This window comes from Branchiostoma belcheri, unplaced genomic scaffold (assembly GCF_001625305.1).
Source record: "Branchiostoma belcheri isolate BF01 breed outbred unplaced genomic scaffold, Haploidv18h27 scaffold108, whole genome shotgun sequence".
NCBI lineage: Eukaryota > Metazoa > Chordata > Leptocardii > Amphioxiformes > Branchiostomatidae > Branchiostoma > Branchiostoma belcheri.
This window is the reverse complement of record NW_017802469.1, coordinates 238,021-254,642: the sequence shown is the minus strand read 5'-3', so window position 1 is coordinate 254,642 and position 16,622 is coordinate 238,021. Positions and strand designations below refer to the sequence as shown.

Genomic DNA, 16,622 nt, shown 5'->3' with positions numbered 1-16,622 from the left:
AGGTGCAGGAAAAAGAAAGTCCAGGAATTATTTGTTAACTGTAATGATAAGTTCACGGTAAAGAAGTGACAGTGAAAAAATCAGGAATTACAGTATTATGATTTCATTAGCAATGCAAAAACCGTGAATATTTACAGTAGTACTGTCATCAAACATCTAAACCCTCAGTCTCTCAATGATAGATGCTTTTTTTGTTACAAAATGAGTGATTGGCACATTCTAATACCTTGACAAATTAGCAACTTAGATTTCTATCCCTAACCCCTCCATATCAAATATACTGTTTACATGTTCTAATATTTAGGCTCTAGATGATAGACCTATGACCTATGATAGACCCTTTTTTTTACAAAATATGATAATGTGATTGGCAATTTCTTATATCTTTGACAAATTAGCTACCTAGATTTCTATCCCTAATCCCTCCATATCAAATATACTGATCTAATATTTAGGCTCTAGATGATCCTAGGATTACAAAAGATAAAAGCAGCTGAATGTAGGGGATTAGGACACACTTCTACTACCAATGGATTGTTTCCCCAAGCCCCCTTTGATGTGTGCTTCCAGAAATGAGGGCCTGCATGCCCTTTTTCATAAGGCGTAATCAGGCCTTTTTAGACTTCGTAATTCATAGGCGGCCTCCGCAAAAATCACCGTAATTCGTAATAGGACATTAGCCGCGAATCGTAAAGTCGTAATCAGCTCTGAGACGTTAACGTAATTCGTAATCGGCATCGAAAATTTTGCGTTATTCGTAATCACTACCCCCCATGCAGACCCTCAGAAATCTTACCCTTTACCCCAATCCCTGACGTCCTGCCATTAGCAATTATCTCCCCATGGGAGATGTTGGGGAGAGTATGATGTGACTTTGGTAAATAAATCAGCTTTGAGGCTCCTCTTACTGTGGAGACCATCTTGTTGACATGGCCCATTTTCTCTTACATGTCAGGAAGGAGTGTCCAGGTCATATGACACCTAGGGACACACTTACCTGTACCTGTACATTACATATGTACATTGTAGCATCTCGAATGAATGAATAGTGAATAGCACTTTGGCAAAACATTTTGTTCAAGGTTGTATTTGTGATTGTCAGACAGTCTGTCTATATTTTTCAAATGTTGTGTAAGAAAAGATATTGTCTGTAGTGAGCAAAATTCTTATGCAATGTTCACCAAATATCCAACAAAAAACAAGAAAAATCCAGGTTTGGGACTTTCACAGAACATGTTGTTTAAGGTTAATTGTACTTGTGATTTAAAGATGACAGCCCGTTTTCAGTTTAAAAATGTTGTGTATTTAAATTCTGATGCAATGTTGACCAAACATCCAACAAAAAACATAAATAGTCCAGGTTTTGCACAGACATCACAGTCAAGCATTCATGATAAAGATTTTCAACTTCATGTATTAGCAGACAGTTCAGAATGCATATCTACATCTGTTTTAAACATGATGTATATCAGTAATTTTTTTCCCTGCACACCTAGACCTACAATGTACATGGGTTTCTTCATTAAGTCACACCATTTTAATTTGTTGGTCCTCAAATTTTTTCCAAAGATTTTTTTTTTTAAATTAGAAGATTGGTGTGACCCAAGTAATGTAAGGGGGAAGGAAAATTTCATTACAGTGCAAATATTCTTCAGACTCATTTATCTTGTGATAAAAGTGTTTAATCTGCTACCTACTTAAAGTTTCAAGGAGTCTGTGACACAAAGATTAAAGATTAGATCAGCATCACAAATGCATTATCAGGGGAAATGAGTCCAGGGATAGTGTGTTACATGCATATGTGTAGGTGTACTAGCTGGGGGAATTCCACACTTCCCTATATATAAGCATTGGTGGTGTTCTTGAGCCAGAAATAGATTCTGTGTACTTAGCGTTTTCATGGTAAATTAGGTGAGTCAAAGGCTAGTTTCCACACGACTGCACTTGACCCTAAACTAGGACCAAGTTTGGTGGCATATTGAATTTACAGGGCTCAAAATAGCACTCGCAAATATACTAGGTTATTGTGTTGCATTGACTGCTTTGGCCTCAAATAATTAACTCCAAAATGTGAAGATTTTAAGCTCTTTTTCACTTTTTTCAACTGACTCATATGCTTGAAATCTTCCACTGACAGTTGGTATTCCAACCAAGTAAAAAGCTGAGAAAAATCAAAGATAAATACAGAAAGAATAGTGGTACTGGTGCAAAAAGCTATCTGATGCGGGCAATCTCGAATGACACCTGTATACACAGTGAGGCCATTGGAAATTACTACTATATATGATTCAGAATACAATCTAGGCTTGTGAAAATATACACAGAGCACTCACCGCTTTTGAAGAATGCTGTCTTGCGAGGCCTTCATTGCTCGGCTGTGGAACAGAAAACACCACCGCATTAGGATGTTTTGACATAACATCAAGGAAGGGCATCACTCAGCATTTAAGAAAACAACATGGTGACCTTCCAGTGCCTTTCTGATGAATACACAGACACACTTGGAGGACAGTGATTCTCCACTTTTGACCTACTCAAGCTATCTAAACATTTCAAATCGTAGTCAACAATTAAGATGAAAAATAGTCAGAAAGTTTAAGCTTGTTCCAACACAAGGAAAGAACTCACCGTAAATTTTTGGTTGATCGCATCAATTTATGGTGAGTTCTTTCCTTGTGTTGGAACAAGCTTAAACTTTCTGACTATGGATTCTACCAACACAGATGAGCTTTCAATCGAAGATGAAAAACGTTAACTTTTACTGATATATTTTGCTGGCTCAAAACTGAATTTGCATTATGTACTAAAGTGACTTTTTAAAAATAATGCATCTAAAGATGGATTGATTGGTTGGTTTCCAAAGTCATTAATGTATACACAAGAAATTTGAATCCACAAAACAAGTTCTGTATAGGTATACTGTAATTCCTGATTTTTTCACTGTACTGTTATGTTCACTGTTTTCACTGTCACTTCTGTACTGTGAACTTATCATTACAGTTAACAAATAATTCCTGGACTTTCTTTTTCCTGCACATGTCGCCACCATGAATATACACATGTAGTTCCATGAACATGTCCATTTTTCTCAGACCGTGAACTTTTGCTACCGTGAACATAAAAGTGAATTACAGTAACATATAACATCTGTGTCCATAATATCACCAGGGTCCATAATATCGCCACCTTGAGAAACAGTGTGCTTAAAGATATTTTTACTGCAACATACTTTTGGTATGCACTCCTTCACACATCAATGTACATAACTAGGGTATGTTGCAGTAAAAACACTGTTTCTCAAGGTGGCGATATTATGGACTATGGGGATATTATGGACACAGATGTTATAATTACAGTCTTTATACATGAGAGAGAGAGCCTTTCACCATTGTCAGAAGCCATAAGGGCTTCCTTGTTTGAAGGAAAAGCAACAGTTGCTGTTGGTAGTGGTGGCAGGAATTTGACAGGAGTTATCAGGGTGGGAGGGGGGCTGTTTGTGAGATTGCAGGAAGGCCATGGGAGGGAGTGACATTGGCACATTCCAGCCTGCCCAAACTTGAAGAAATAAACTTGAACTGGTGCCACGGTGTCTGCTGATAGTCGGCACCTGCTGGTTGGGCTGCCAGGGACTGTTCATTATAGATGGGGGAGGGAGTCTAGGTGATAGTCTATCTCTAAGCAACTGGGGCTGATCATTATAGATGGGGGAGGGTGTCTAGGTGATACTCTAACTCTAAGCAACTGGGGACTGATCATTATAGATGGGGAGGGTGTCTAGGTGATACTCTAACTCTAAGCAACTGGGGACTGATCATTATAGATGGGGAGGGAGTCTAGGTGATACTCTAACTCTAAGCAGCTGGGGGCTGATCATTATAGATGAATGGGCAGTGTAGGAGATAGTCTATATAGCCTCTACTTTAGTATAATTCAACCTCTTACAAAATGTAGAATTACTAACATGTTCTGAAATATGTTTCAAGTTAAAACTTTTGGTCCGACACAAAAAAAAGTTCTCACCTAGAGCTTTCGACCAGATTTTTGTGTTGGACCAACAGCTTTAACTTGAAACCAAGGACATTATACACAGATATACATGTAGTGTATAATGTCCTTGTTTAAACGTATTTCAGAACATGTAACTTAGTCATTTATGTAACTACCAACACAGATGAACTTTCATGATAGTATGTTCTGAAATAGCATAAGGTACCAAGGGCATATTTTATTATGGATGTATTGAACTTTTCAGTTCATCTTTATCATCTTACAACATCATAGATCAAAATCCTACTCCAAAAACAGTACGCACAGATGGGAGAATTATATCTCTCTAACCCACCTGCCATTATGAGATTAAGAGATCTCATACCACAATCCTTTTGTTTGAATTCTTTTTTATGCAAAGAAAAGTAGAAACATTATCTACTTCTCTTACCATTATCCTTATTACACACCTTTTGAATGTTCACACACCTTTAACATTACATGTATACGTTTTATTATATCTATACATGGTAAGGCCACACCAATTTGATTTTTTGGTTCTCAGATTTTTTGAAAATATGGTTAACTGGAAAAACCTATGAAAGCAAAGTCTGAGGACCTGGTTGATGCCATGGTGGACTCAGTGTTATGTAGTAAATACAGTGACATATTTAAGTTTTCTTCCTAGCCCTCTCATTTTATGATGTTTTATGCTTGCTACATGTATCTTTTTAACTAAAATGTCTGAGAACCAACAAAATGAATTGGTGTGGCCTAAACTGTATTGCACCTACATGTAATTAACTTCTTGCAATTGCTATCCATGTACATGTACAATGTACATGTATGAAGCTACCTGGTCTCTTTCCAGGACATGTATCTGATAGGGAGCACAAAGTACAGATGTATACCAGGCTAAAATCTAGGCTGAAACTGAAATCCTAGAGCCTCCTTGAAGGACCCTTCAACAGTTTAAATGATGACTTGCCCTACTTGACCTTTACCCACCCCAGGTGAGAGCTTGTAAGTGTTTGACAATCAGAGGAAACACTGACACAAAAACTATGCATACAGCATGCAGAGTACATGACCATAGCCCAGATTTTGAATGGGGGGTTCTTCCCACTGTTTGAGGGAACAGCGAGCGCCGAAGGCACGAGGTTCCTATAGGGGGGTCCGGGGGCATGCACCCCCGGGAAATCTTGAAAAATGAACCTTTTGAAATCACAGCATTTCCTGTGTTTTTAAGAGGATTTCAAAGAAAAAATCAGAGATAATTTTTTTCAGTGACAAAGTGAGCCATTTTCCTACGATTTCAGCCCCGCTGGTGACACAAATCAGTCCATCTTACGGAAAAATCTTGGACCTTTAGATAAAAAGTGGACCAAAAAGTGGACCTTTCAGCCTTGTGGGGGGGTTCGTCCAAACTCCCCGACCCCCCCCCTGGCTACGGGCATGAAAACCTACCCTTGCTGATAAGCTATCAACACTTATTCTTTTCTTCTCTACTTTTGCCATGGGCAGCTGGAAAACCGTGATTCAAAACAAGAATGCTTTGCCAGCTTGTCAGAAGTGTCACGACTCTATGTATACTTCTGCTGCAGGCGGGTTACTCACTTGAATGCTGACCAAGACTATGACACCCACTTAAAGCTATTTCATAAACAGTACATTAGGGGAGACCGCACGATGCTATCGCTAAGCCCAACTTTGTAGAACCCGTGGAATTTGCAAGGAACAGCTCAAGCATTCTCCAACCACAAACATTCTCAACTGCCAAGAACATGTCTAACTTTGTTTCCATAATGTATGATTTTTGGCACCACTCAAGAAGCATCTTTTTGTACCTTTTTCTTACATCTAGGCATGAAAATATCTGCTTGCGATAAAACTACATGTAAAATGGGACCCTAAACATAACCATTGTCCCAACTCCTTTGCAGTTGTACATGTATATGGAGGAACATGTCTAACTTTGTTTCCTTATAATGTATGATTTTTGGCACCACTCGTGATAGCATCTTTTTGTACCTTTTTCTAACATTTAGGCAAGAAAACATTTCCTTGCAATAAAACTAAATGTAAAATGGGACCCTAAACATTGTCCCAACTCCTTTGCAGTTGTACACGTATATGGAGGAACATATCTAACTTTGTTTCCTTATAATGTATGATTTTTGGCACCAGTCAAGAAGCATCTTGTACCTTTTTCTTACATCTAGCCATGAAAATATCTGCTTGCAATAAAACTAAATGTAAAATGGACCCTAAACATGACACTGCCTTGCTGTTGTACATGTATAAGGAGGACAACAAAACTTCACTTCTTACATGATCTGTCACTCATCCATTTAGCCTACATTTAGCCTAAAAGGTTAGAAAAACTCACCATTTTTGCTGTACAAAAACTAAATGTAAAATGGGACCCTAAACATGACACTGCCTTGCTGTTGTACATGTACATGTATAAGGAGGACAACAAAACTTCACTTCTTACATGATTACACAAGAGGAACAAAGCAGTGCTTGTATTCAAGGCTCTGAATGGCTTGTCCCCTCCTCACATCTCGGATCTCTTCACACAGCTCAGGGAAGTTCACTCATACAATACACGCTTAAGAGCACAGGGGGGACTACAACTGCCTAAGGCTCATCTACAATACAAAAAGAAATCCTTGTCCAGTACTGGTGCAGCTCTTTGGAACGCTCTCCCATCTACATTGAAAACAGCAGCTTCCGTCGCCTCGTTTAAGCGTTTGTATAACCAGAATGTTCTCGCAACATAGTAACCGTTACTTTTGTTTTGTAACATTGATATGCAAATTTCCATTACCTTCTTTATTTATTTCATTTGTTGCATTTTATTCGCTTGTTTCATATAAGTTATTAGTTTACCGTATGATTTTGAAGCACTTTACCAATATGTTATTTTTTGCAATTAAGCTAATTGTACCTTTGTTTTCCTGTTTGTTATTTTAAGCTAATAAGTATATTTTGTAAATGTATATGTCCGCAGGGAACATTGAAAAACGCCCTTGCGGCGACATGTTTACCCTGGGTAAATAAATAAAAATGAAAATGAAATGAAATCTGTCACTCATGCATTTAGCCTAACATTTAGCCTAAAAGGTTATAAAAACTCACCATTTTTGCTGTACAAAAACTAAATGTAAAATGGGACCCTAAACATGCAACTCCTTTGCTGTTGTACATGTACATGTACAAGGAGGACAACAAAACTTCACTTTTAACATGATCCGCCACTCATCCATTTAATGTACTAGACTTAAAAGGTTAGAAAAACTCACCATTTTTGCTGTACTTGCGACAAGCTTGCCTTACAGTTGACCCGTGTATTTACCACGCTTATTTTTAGCTGTTTCCGAGCTCTGTAAATAAACTCCCGAGTCCTCACCACAATGGTATTCCGGGCAAAAATATAAAAGCCATCCGACAGAGGGCAAGAAGTCAGTATACTCTTCTCCGTGTTAAGTGTGGCTTGACATTCAGTCTTTCAGGTGAACAAAGGTGTATACACCTGTCGTAAGCATACAACAATGACTCCCTGGCCTCTTCAGTAACCTGTATTGTACCTAATGAAGTGTAAAATTAGTCTAACCCGCCCTGGGGTTACACAATCTTAGGTTACACTTGCCATACCGCTATCCCACTTTTGGAAACCCAAGCCGCTCTTCAGAGGCCCATTTCAATGTTTACAGACAACACCTTCTGACCAATCACCAGCGAAATATCAAGTATATGAGTGGATAGCTTGGTGCATGGCACATAGGCCCTACTCTGTGACTCACAGTAAAGAATGAGGGCCTGCATGCCCTTTTTCGTAAGGCGTAATCAGGCCTTTTTAGACTTCGTATTTTGTAGGCAGCCTCTGCAAAAATCAACGTAATTCGCAATAGGACATTAGCCGCAAGTCGTAATCAGCTCTGAGACTTTAACGTAACTCGGTGGCGAAAATTTTGCGTAATTCGTAATCACTAACCCCCCATGCAGGCCCTCAAGAATGACACATCAGAGGAAGATATGTAACAGTACCATGACCCCATTTTTGGTGGCACTTGCCAATCAAAATATTTGCTCAAAAATAACAAGCAGCAAAAAGTATATCATGATAGATCGCAGGCTGTGTAAACAAAAGTCTGTCAATTATGTTATTTTCCATTTTCTGGGTCAAAAATTATTCTTTTTCAGACCTGTAATAACGTTAAAGCATAACAACTTTGACAGAAACTTTTTGGACACATGGTTTTAAGTTAATAGTATGTTACCGGTAGTTGCAAATCAGCGATGACAGTTTAAATGGTTTGGGTATTGTTTTGAGAACATTATCAATATTATCATGTTACGTGTCATCTTATGTGTCCTCAGAACCCTAAATAGAACCCTACCCTGTACAATTTGAGGCCTATATAACCATTCTTTGGAAGGGACATTTCATCAGCATTTGCCATGATTTGGTCATGTTTTGGGGCACCTCAGGCCACACCAATTTGATTCGTTGGTTCTCAGATTTTTTTAGAAATAATATGAATCGACAGGGAAAAAAACCAGACTTTGGCATCCTATGATAGCTTTAAATGCTATGATAGGAGCCATGAAGTCAACACACAATTAATTTAAAACTTTTAATCAAACCACTGCATTGATAGATGGAAAAACTGTAACAACTCTGAAGAGAAGAAGGGACTTCCTTCTAGTGTTAGGACCAAAATAGTTGGAGTTGATTCAGAGCCTGAAATGTGTTTTTTTTTAATCAGAAAAAAAATGAAGCGGGCGAATCCGTGAACCAACAAATTAAATTGGTGTGGCCATCAGGCTTTTAGCTAGGGGGTGTCCAGGGTGTCTTTTGGACGCCCTGTACTGAAAATAATAAGAAACTGGACGCCCTACTTTTTTGTAGGACACCCTAAAGACGCCCTATTTTTTCCACTCCCAACCACTGCCATGCACACATGCCCCCCTTCAGCCTTACTATAAATACTAAAATGATGGTTTACTGAAGGAAAAGAACTCAAATTTACACCTGAAAATGCAGAAAGTAGTGTTTGAGAGCATTATGAATCTAAAAAAAGCCCCCCTAAAATCTTGCACTCAGCCCGTCTTCACTGTGCATAGCATACAATAAAAAAAATGGACACCCACCAAAAAAATCCTAGCTAAAAGCCTGGTGGCCATAGAACAAAAAAAAAAACTCTTACTAAATTGGAAAAGCAGTTACTGTAGTGACAAAGTCTGCTCGCATAAGATATTGAGACAGAGATTACTTTCAACATCAGATTCTGTATGCTGAAACAATGCATGTGTAAAACATCATTCATTGGCACACAGAATATTGAAACTACGCTCATGCTACTATGGACAATACATCACCATGAGAGCACACCATACCACATTCAGTGAAATATTAACTTTACAACATGTACATGTGTGTCAAAACCTCATATCAACTGTTCATCTTGGAGTAATAATACATGCCAGTTATGAAAGCTGTATATCAAACTGCCTTGCGCCGTGCATGACGTCCCAACTCTGACCCTGTTCATACCAGACTTATATTTAGCGGTTTCAACCGGTTTTTCAAAAACCGGTTTTTATTTAACCTGGTGTGAACGCAAATTAACCGGTTTTTTAGGGGTTTAAATCCGATTTTGAAAAACCACCTCGGGAGGTGGTTTTTGAGGGGTTTTTCCACTGAAAAACCTGGTCTGAACGCTAAGGGTTTATTGAACCGGTTTTTGCGTCAAATTTCCGGGGTCACGGGGTCAGCATCCTGACCGTGTGCGACCTGCAAGCATTTTTGATCGCATTGTTTTGACCAACTTGAGTTCGTTTCCACTGTTTTTCCATGGTTTCTCTTCATTTTGCGATGGAATCAGCATACGCAACCTGGTCGGCGGACGAGACGCTCCTGATACTTAGGTTTGGAGAGCAGGAGTCGCCGAATTCGAAAAAGCTGGGGGGGGGGGCGGCGAGGGCTCTACCGAAGCAAAAATGTTGGAGGAGGCTGATTTCTTGAAGATAAAGGATCAGTGCCGCAGTAAGGTAAAAAAAAAAAACTGAAGACGGCATAAGAGTAAGAAGGCCAATGACAACAATCGGAAGAGCGGGAGGAACGGTTATTCAAACTGCAGTCATGATGGATTAATTGGATATTCACCGGACAGGATTTTTTTCAAAACCGGTTATCAAAAGTCTGGTATGAACGCTAAGGGTTTTAGCCGGGTTTTTGAAAAACCGGTTGAAACCGCTAAATGTAAGTCTGGTATGAACAGGGTCTATAGGTACCTAATACCAGCCCAGAAGAGAACAAGAAATAGCCATGCCTTCAAGTACCAGATTTATCAACCAAGGATTCAGGTGTTCAAGAATTCATTCTTTCCTAGAACTATCGCAGAGTGGAACTCGCTGTCACTAAGTACAGTAGGGGCATTGTCATTAGATAGATTTAAACCATGTTTAGAGTTAGATGTTCAAGGGTTAGGTGTAACATGTAGCCAGTTGCCACTGTGCCGCGTGCCTGCGAAGCTGGTGTGTTACGTTGAAGGGCGGTTACACCGGCTATACAGATACAGATACAGATGACAAACATAAAAATCTATGTATATGAAGGTGAAGACTTCAAGAGATATGGCAAGATTATATACTAGTACCTTTTTAAAAGATCTTTAGATTTCTCAAGTATTTGTTTGAAAGAGATTTTAAACATGCCAGTTTGCAATTTGACCTACTTCTAAAGGTCAGCTAACCCATCTAGCTCACAATATCACTATCAGGACAACCTAACCGAAAACATTATGAAGGTAACGTTACAGCGCAAATCTGTTTCTATGAGAAATGACTGCCATCTGGGCTGTTTTGTCAGATGAAAATGCCTGACTATGACCTAGTGAGGAGAGTTAATCTTGTAGCGAGTCCTGTAGCAGTCAACATGAGATTGCTCCAGATGGGACTTTGAAGCACAGGTGATGTTTTAAGAGGGCCTGCATGGGGGTCCCGACAATGCTCTATGCCAAATTTTGAGAGCTGGCTACATACTATGCTGAATTCAGGAAGCCTCCCCATTACACTTAACAACAAATTCTGACAAATTTGGAAAAAATATTTTTCAAAATGATTTTGTTGACACCTTCCATCCCTACATACAGACAAAAGCTACAACTTATGTTAAAGTCCTTCCCGCACGTTTTGGTGTATAGGGCAGTGCTTATCTCTGTTGCTATAGCCCTTGGGCCACACAGTTGAGAGAGCACTACAACAAATGGATTCTCTACTGGTATATACACACACAGACATCTTAAAATGTGCATCAAGTATAGAGTATCAAGACATCAAAGAGAGAGAGAAAAAAAATCACAAGTACAAAGTGTAGGCCACTAATCTTCCGAAAAAAAATCAAACTTAGAAGTTAAAATGTGAATCATTTTCAGGTAAATCCAACCAATTTGTTCATGAAAAACTTACATGTACATACCATGACCTTGCAAAAATAGTCCTTCTCAAACAATGATGAGTCAACATAGACACCATCATACACAAAAATTGATCCCTATATACTTTCACCACAGACATATCATGATTTCAAAGGAAGGAAACAGATTCTACATGTAACTATTACATCTCAGCTGCACATCCCCACATCAAAGGCAATGAGTTTTTATATGGCTCAACAACATCAAAGCTTCTATGACTAACTGTTCTAGGGTAACTCAAAGGGATGTGTTAATGTAATTGGGTCGGATTCCTACTTTTAGCAGTTTCTATGGCAACTGTGGATAAACAAAATCTCCTGTGATCATCATCCTCTCTCTACCTTCTTTTTCTAAGGCCACACAAATTTAAGTTGTTGTTTCTCGGATTTTTTCAGAAAAAATATGAAGCGACGGGGCAAAATTTAAAAAAAAACAGGCCAAGGCACCCCAGGATTTTTTTTTTTTTTTTTGCAAATCTGAAAAAATGGACAGGGCAAATCCAAGAAACAACAAATTAAATTGGTGTGGCCTAAAGAATGACTCATATTTAAAGGCAGGCAACTGCAAAACCAAGGCTTTTTTTCCATTAAAGAGATTAAATATCACAAGTCTCTGAAGACTATAGACCAACACATAATATTCCCCACATAATATTAAAAGTCTCCCAACCCATTTATTTTTTAAAGAGTCGGACAATTCAACTCCCACTGCCTCCTGAGAAGAAGTCAAACCACCTAATAGCATGGCAAAAATAGTTTAATAGAACAGAATAGATTAGAATAGCAGTTACCTTGTTCATATATTGCATATCTACTGTTTATCCTGCATGTATACCAACGTTATTAGATTTAAGTAGAGATAGTAGGTTTGATAAGTATATCGTACACGTAGAACTTCATGTTAACAAATAGTCTTATATCACCACATTTTTCTTGTCAATGTCTGTATGCAATTAGCCCTCGGGCATGAATTTGCAATAAACAACTCAATATTGTCAAGGTAATGAAGAATTACATTTTTGGTTTCCTTGCTTGTCATTCATCTAAAATTTACACAAGCTAAATGATTTTCGTTTGGAATTTGTGACAAAATTTCTATGAAAAATTTTTGAATAATCCATGATCTTGAACTAATTGCTTTTATGATTATTCTGCCATCCACTGGAACAAAAGTGACAGGCAAATTTGAATATAGGCACCACTGACCAAAATTTACCCAGCAATTCCTTTCCCCTGTTCCTCATGAAATTCATGATTATCCCATGAGCAAATATACTGCATATTCATAAATATCATGTCATAGTTCTGCACAATGGTGAAGACAAAATATCGACTTTCTCGAGTAAAATCTAAAAGTTTAAAAAGTTGCTTTAATAAAATGTATCATATTAAGTTACTAAAAGTCTAATACAGGTAATACATGTACCAACCTGCATGGTTTCATAACACTTTACTATCTTGGGAGTTGCAATAACATTGTAGATATTATTTAAAACGTTGCCCAAAAGCTATTACCCGTATGCCACTTTAATCTTTCCTCTTTTACGACGCTCAGGGATCTCCCCAGAAATTTAGGACAGAATGGAGGAGGGTGCGAAATATCGGTAAATTTGACCAAAGAACCCTGGAAAAGGGTGTAAAAACACTAGTTTTGAAAATTAACGGGGTGGAGCTGAGATAAGGACTGGGTGGAGGAGCTCCACTGCTCCATTGTTTAGGGAGGTCCCTGACGCTGTTCCCTGGTGTGTTATAACTATGGAGGTGTGTTACCGACTACAGTATGTGGCCTGGGTACACCGCAAATGATTTCTGTAACTACAATACACAAAGCTATAACTTTCTGAAGGCTGTGATTGCTAACTTTTAAATCCGATCTAAGGGAACAGGCTTTCTGCGCATGAAAAATTTGCGCGCGAAAAAAAATTCCCCAAAATATGTCAGAAAATATGCTGTACCAAATTCTTACGTAGTAAAATGTGATCCTGTGGTATAATTTTTCATCTGTAACTCAAAATTTTTGTTGGATAGATTTTAAGTCTCTTGGGAATAGGTTAATTTGGAAATTTGAAAATCACTTGAATTTGTAGGAAATACATGGAAAAGTTATTAGTATAAGGTTTAGGATGGTAAAATGTAACAATCTAAAAATTTTCTCCATTCTTGAAGCTTGCTTTCATATTTCAGCAAACAAATTCTTTCACGTGCAAATTTCAACCTTTTTTGCAAGTAAAAATTGTAGTTGTAGATTTTTGGCAGTAATATTTATGAAACATTAAAAAAAGTACAAAATTTATAAATCTAAAATCAACTAGAATCTTCGCAAAAACATTGATAGATTTAGTTCAAGCTGTATTCCTTCTTGAAATAAGTTTCTTACTATTCCCGAATGGCCGTTACACCTAACACCCTTCCACCCTCCATAATTCCTTAACGAAGCAATTAGTGTGACTAATCAATGTGGATATATGCATGACCACTTTTACTGTTAACGAACTGGAACAGTTTTCATCACCATAAAATTCACTGACTGTAAAAATGTCCCAAACTCGACCATCCAGGGAGCTATGATACAAAAAAACCTTGCATAAAAAAACACAGTAAATTTTATTTAATGGTTGAATTGTTACCGACTTGCATGCAAAGGCACCTTACTTACTGATTACAATGCATATTTCTATCACCATATTGTTTCTATTAATTGATAGATTGTTAAATACCGATGATGCTAAAAATTTCTGCTAATCAAAACATAATTATGACAATTATAAGATCACCTTTAAAATACCTTTTAATCTTTCATAACTGCAAATCATCACAAATAGATATAAACAGATATCTAAACACATCAGAAAGAAATGTATGATTTAAAATTAAAGAGACTATCACTGGTAGAGCCAAAAATGTCTATAAAACGTGTAACGGACATTTGACATTCTCGAAAGTTCCGGACATTTTTTAAACATTTGTAAGAATGTCTTTCCCAGGTCTTTACAGGGTCTTTTTGGGGAGGACTTGCTTGTTGTGTTTTCCATTGTTCATGAGGTGTCTGTCAGAATGTCTTTAGAAAAAAACTGTGAAAACTCGCATCTATATGAAAAGCACTGCACAAAGCCAAGACAATTTAGAGAGCAGGACACAATTAATTAACAGACAGATGCTAATATCTTTATAAGTACACATTGTGCTAAACAAAGGACTGTCTCCTAGGGGTGTCCCTACCTGACGTGTGAAGAGACTATGGATATAAAATGTCCACCTTGGGTTATTTCTATGTCGTTTTGCAGTAACTATGTGTACTAAATGTTCTCCCGACTGGCCTTTGTTCAGCAATGTCTAAATCATGTCTAATGTCCGCTAGACATTTTGTAGACATTTTTACCTGAGCAAGGCTAATCATGATTAGACAGGTCTTTAACTGATATCTAAACATATCAGACAAGAAATGTCAGATTTCAAGAGATTACGAAGTATGAACTAGAATGACAGTACCTGAGCAAGGCTGACATAGTCACCCACATCCCACATCTTCCAGTAGTATGATCACCGACATTTAGTGCTACTTTGATTTGAGGATGAAGAGAGCCTAGCTCCAGGAATAACGGTTTAACCTGAGTCACATCTACCTCTGACACTTACCAGGTAGTTATATATGGACCAGTCCATTTTGAATATAGGATGGTCGAGACAACTCATACATTGTAAACGATGAGTGGAAAAAAAGGAATACACCAAAAGTAAAAATGACAAGGATATATTTCTCACTCTATCAGACAAAAATGTTGTTTCGGAACAGAAAATTGAGAACTTAACAAAAATGTAAAGGATGGCAAACTGTCGGATTCTCTTCTCCCCCCTCTAATCATATGGAACTGCCCGCATCTCCAACGAAAATAATCTCCTCCAATCCCTGATTTTTGATATGCAGATTGGCTCCCTTTGAAAGAGGAGCCCGGGCCTCTAATCACGTGTAGCGAGCCTTGTTATTACGCTGGATACATGTGATTTCTCAACATCCTGGGGAGAAGAACAAGGCTTTATATGTAAGGTGTTTGTCTTTTTAGAATCTCCTGCATCTTTTGAGCAAGTCTGAGGGGTGACATTGTCATTAGACTCAACTGTAGATGGAATCATGAAGCGGTAAAAGGAAACTAGAAAGGTAACATTTGCAAAGCAAATACATAATGTTTCCCTTTGCACATGGTCTGCTCTAATAATTCTTACTTGAAAACATTCATATACATGGATATGGTCAGACAGGAGTCTAAATCCCTCTTGCTATAAAATTGCAACATGATGTACCCCAACACTAGTTACCATGGTGATAGACATCTGGTTCAAGTCATTGACCTTATTTGTGTGGAGAAGAAGAAGAGGAAACAGAAAACTGAAAAAGATTGCCACCATCCTACACATCTAAGTAAATGTATGTGCCCAACTGAAAAAAAAACATCTATGAGTATGACACACTAAAAAAATTATAAAGATGGTACAGAACATCATAACCAACCACAAGACTGTCAAGGACTTATCTCTATAATCATAATCATATCAGTAAGATGAAAACTGATTTAGGTTCAGTGACCCTAATCATACTTGTTTTGAAACAGGCCTAGAGGAAGAAATAGGGTCACTAAACTAATTCATGACCTGTATCCTACTGATCTTAGAGAACATTACCCTTTCCAACTAAACTGAAATAAAAGATGTCATACCAGAAAGGACAACCATCTGTTGGTGGTAACTCTAGGATTATGAGTTTGAGGAGTCCACTTAGCAGGGTGCACAAGACCTGAACATCCAGTTATTTCCTAAAGGTCTACTCATATAATGTCATTAGGCCACACCAATTTAATTTTTTGGTTAACGGATTTTTCTAGAAAACTAATGGAGCGGGCGGGCGAAAAAAAAATAAAAATAAAAACAGGCCTAGGCATCCTATTATGGCCCAAAATGGTACGATAGGAGCCATGAAGTCAACACACCATGCTCGTTCAAAATTTAAACAGTGAATTTTGAACTTTAAATGATACCATTGCATTGAGAGATGGAATAACTGTAACAACTATGACGAAAAGAACTGTTTTCAACTGCTAAGGGCAAATATGAGCATTTTGCAGTTGATTCTAAAATTTTATTTTATTGCAAATCT

The 16,622-nt window shown here is 37.9% G+C and overlaps 1 protein-coding gene across 7 annotated transcripts in view; it reads right to left on the bottom strand.

Moving 5' to 3' along the window:
• Positions 1–16,622, bottom strand: part of LOC109480657 (tensin-1-like) — a 128,407-nt gene that overhangs the window by 45,173 nt on the left and 66,612 nt on the right. For 6 of the 7 annotated variants that reach the window (XM_019782910.1, XM_019782889.1, XM_019782897.1 and 3 more), the window contains one exon: positions 2,334–2,375. In XM_019782910.1, coding sequence (XP_019638469.1) covers positions 2,334–2,375 — 42 coding nt within the window. Of the gene's footprint in view, positions 1–2,333; positions 2,376–7,295; positions 7,382–16,622 lie in introns of those variants that run through there. The other variant, XM_019782932.1, reaches the window with a different exon arrangement.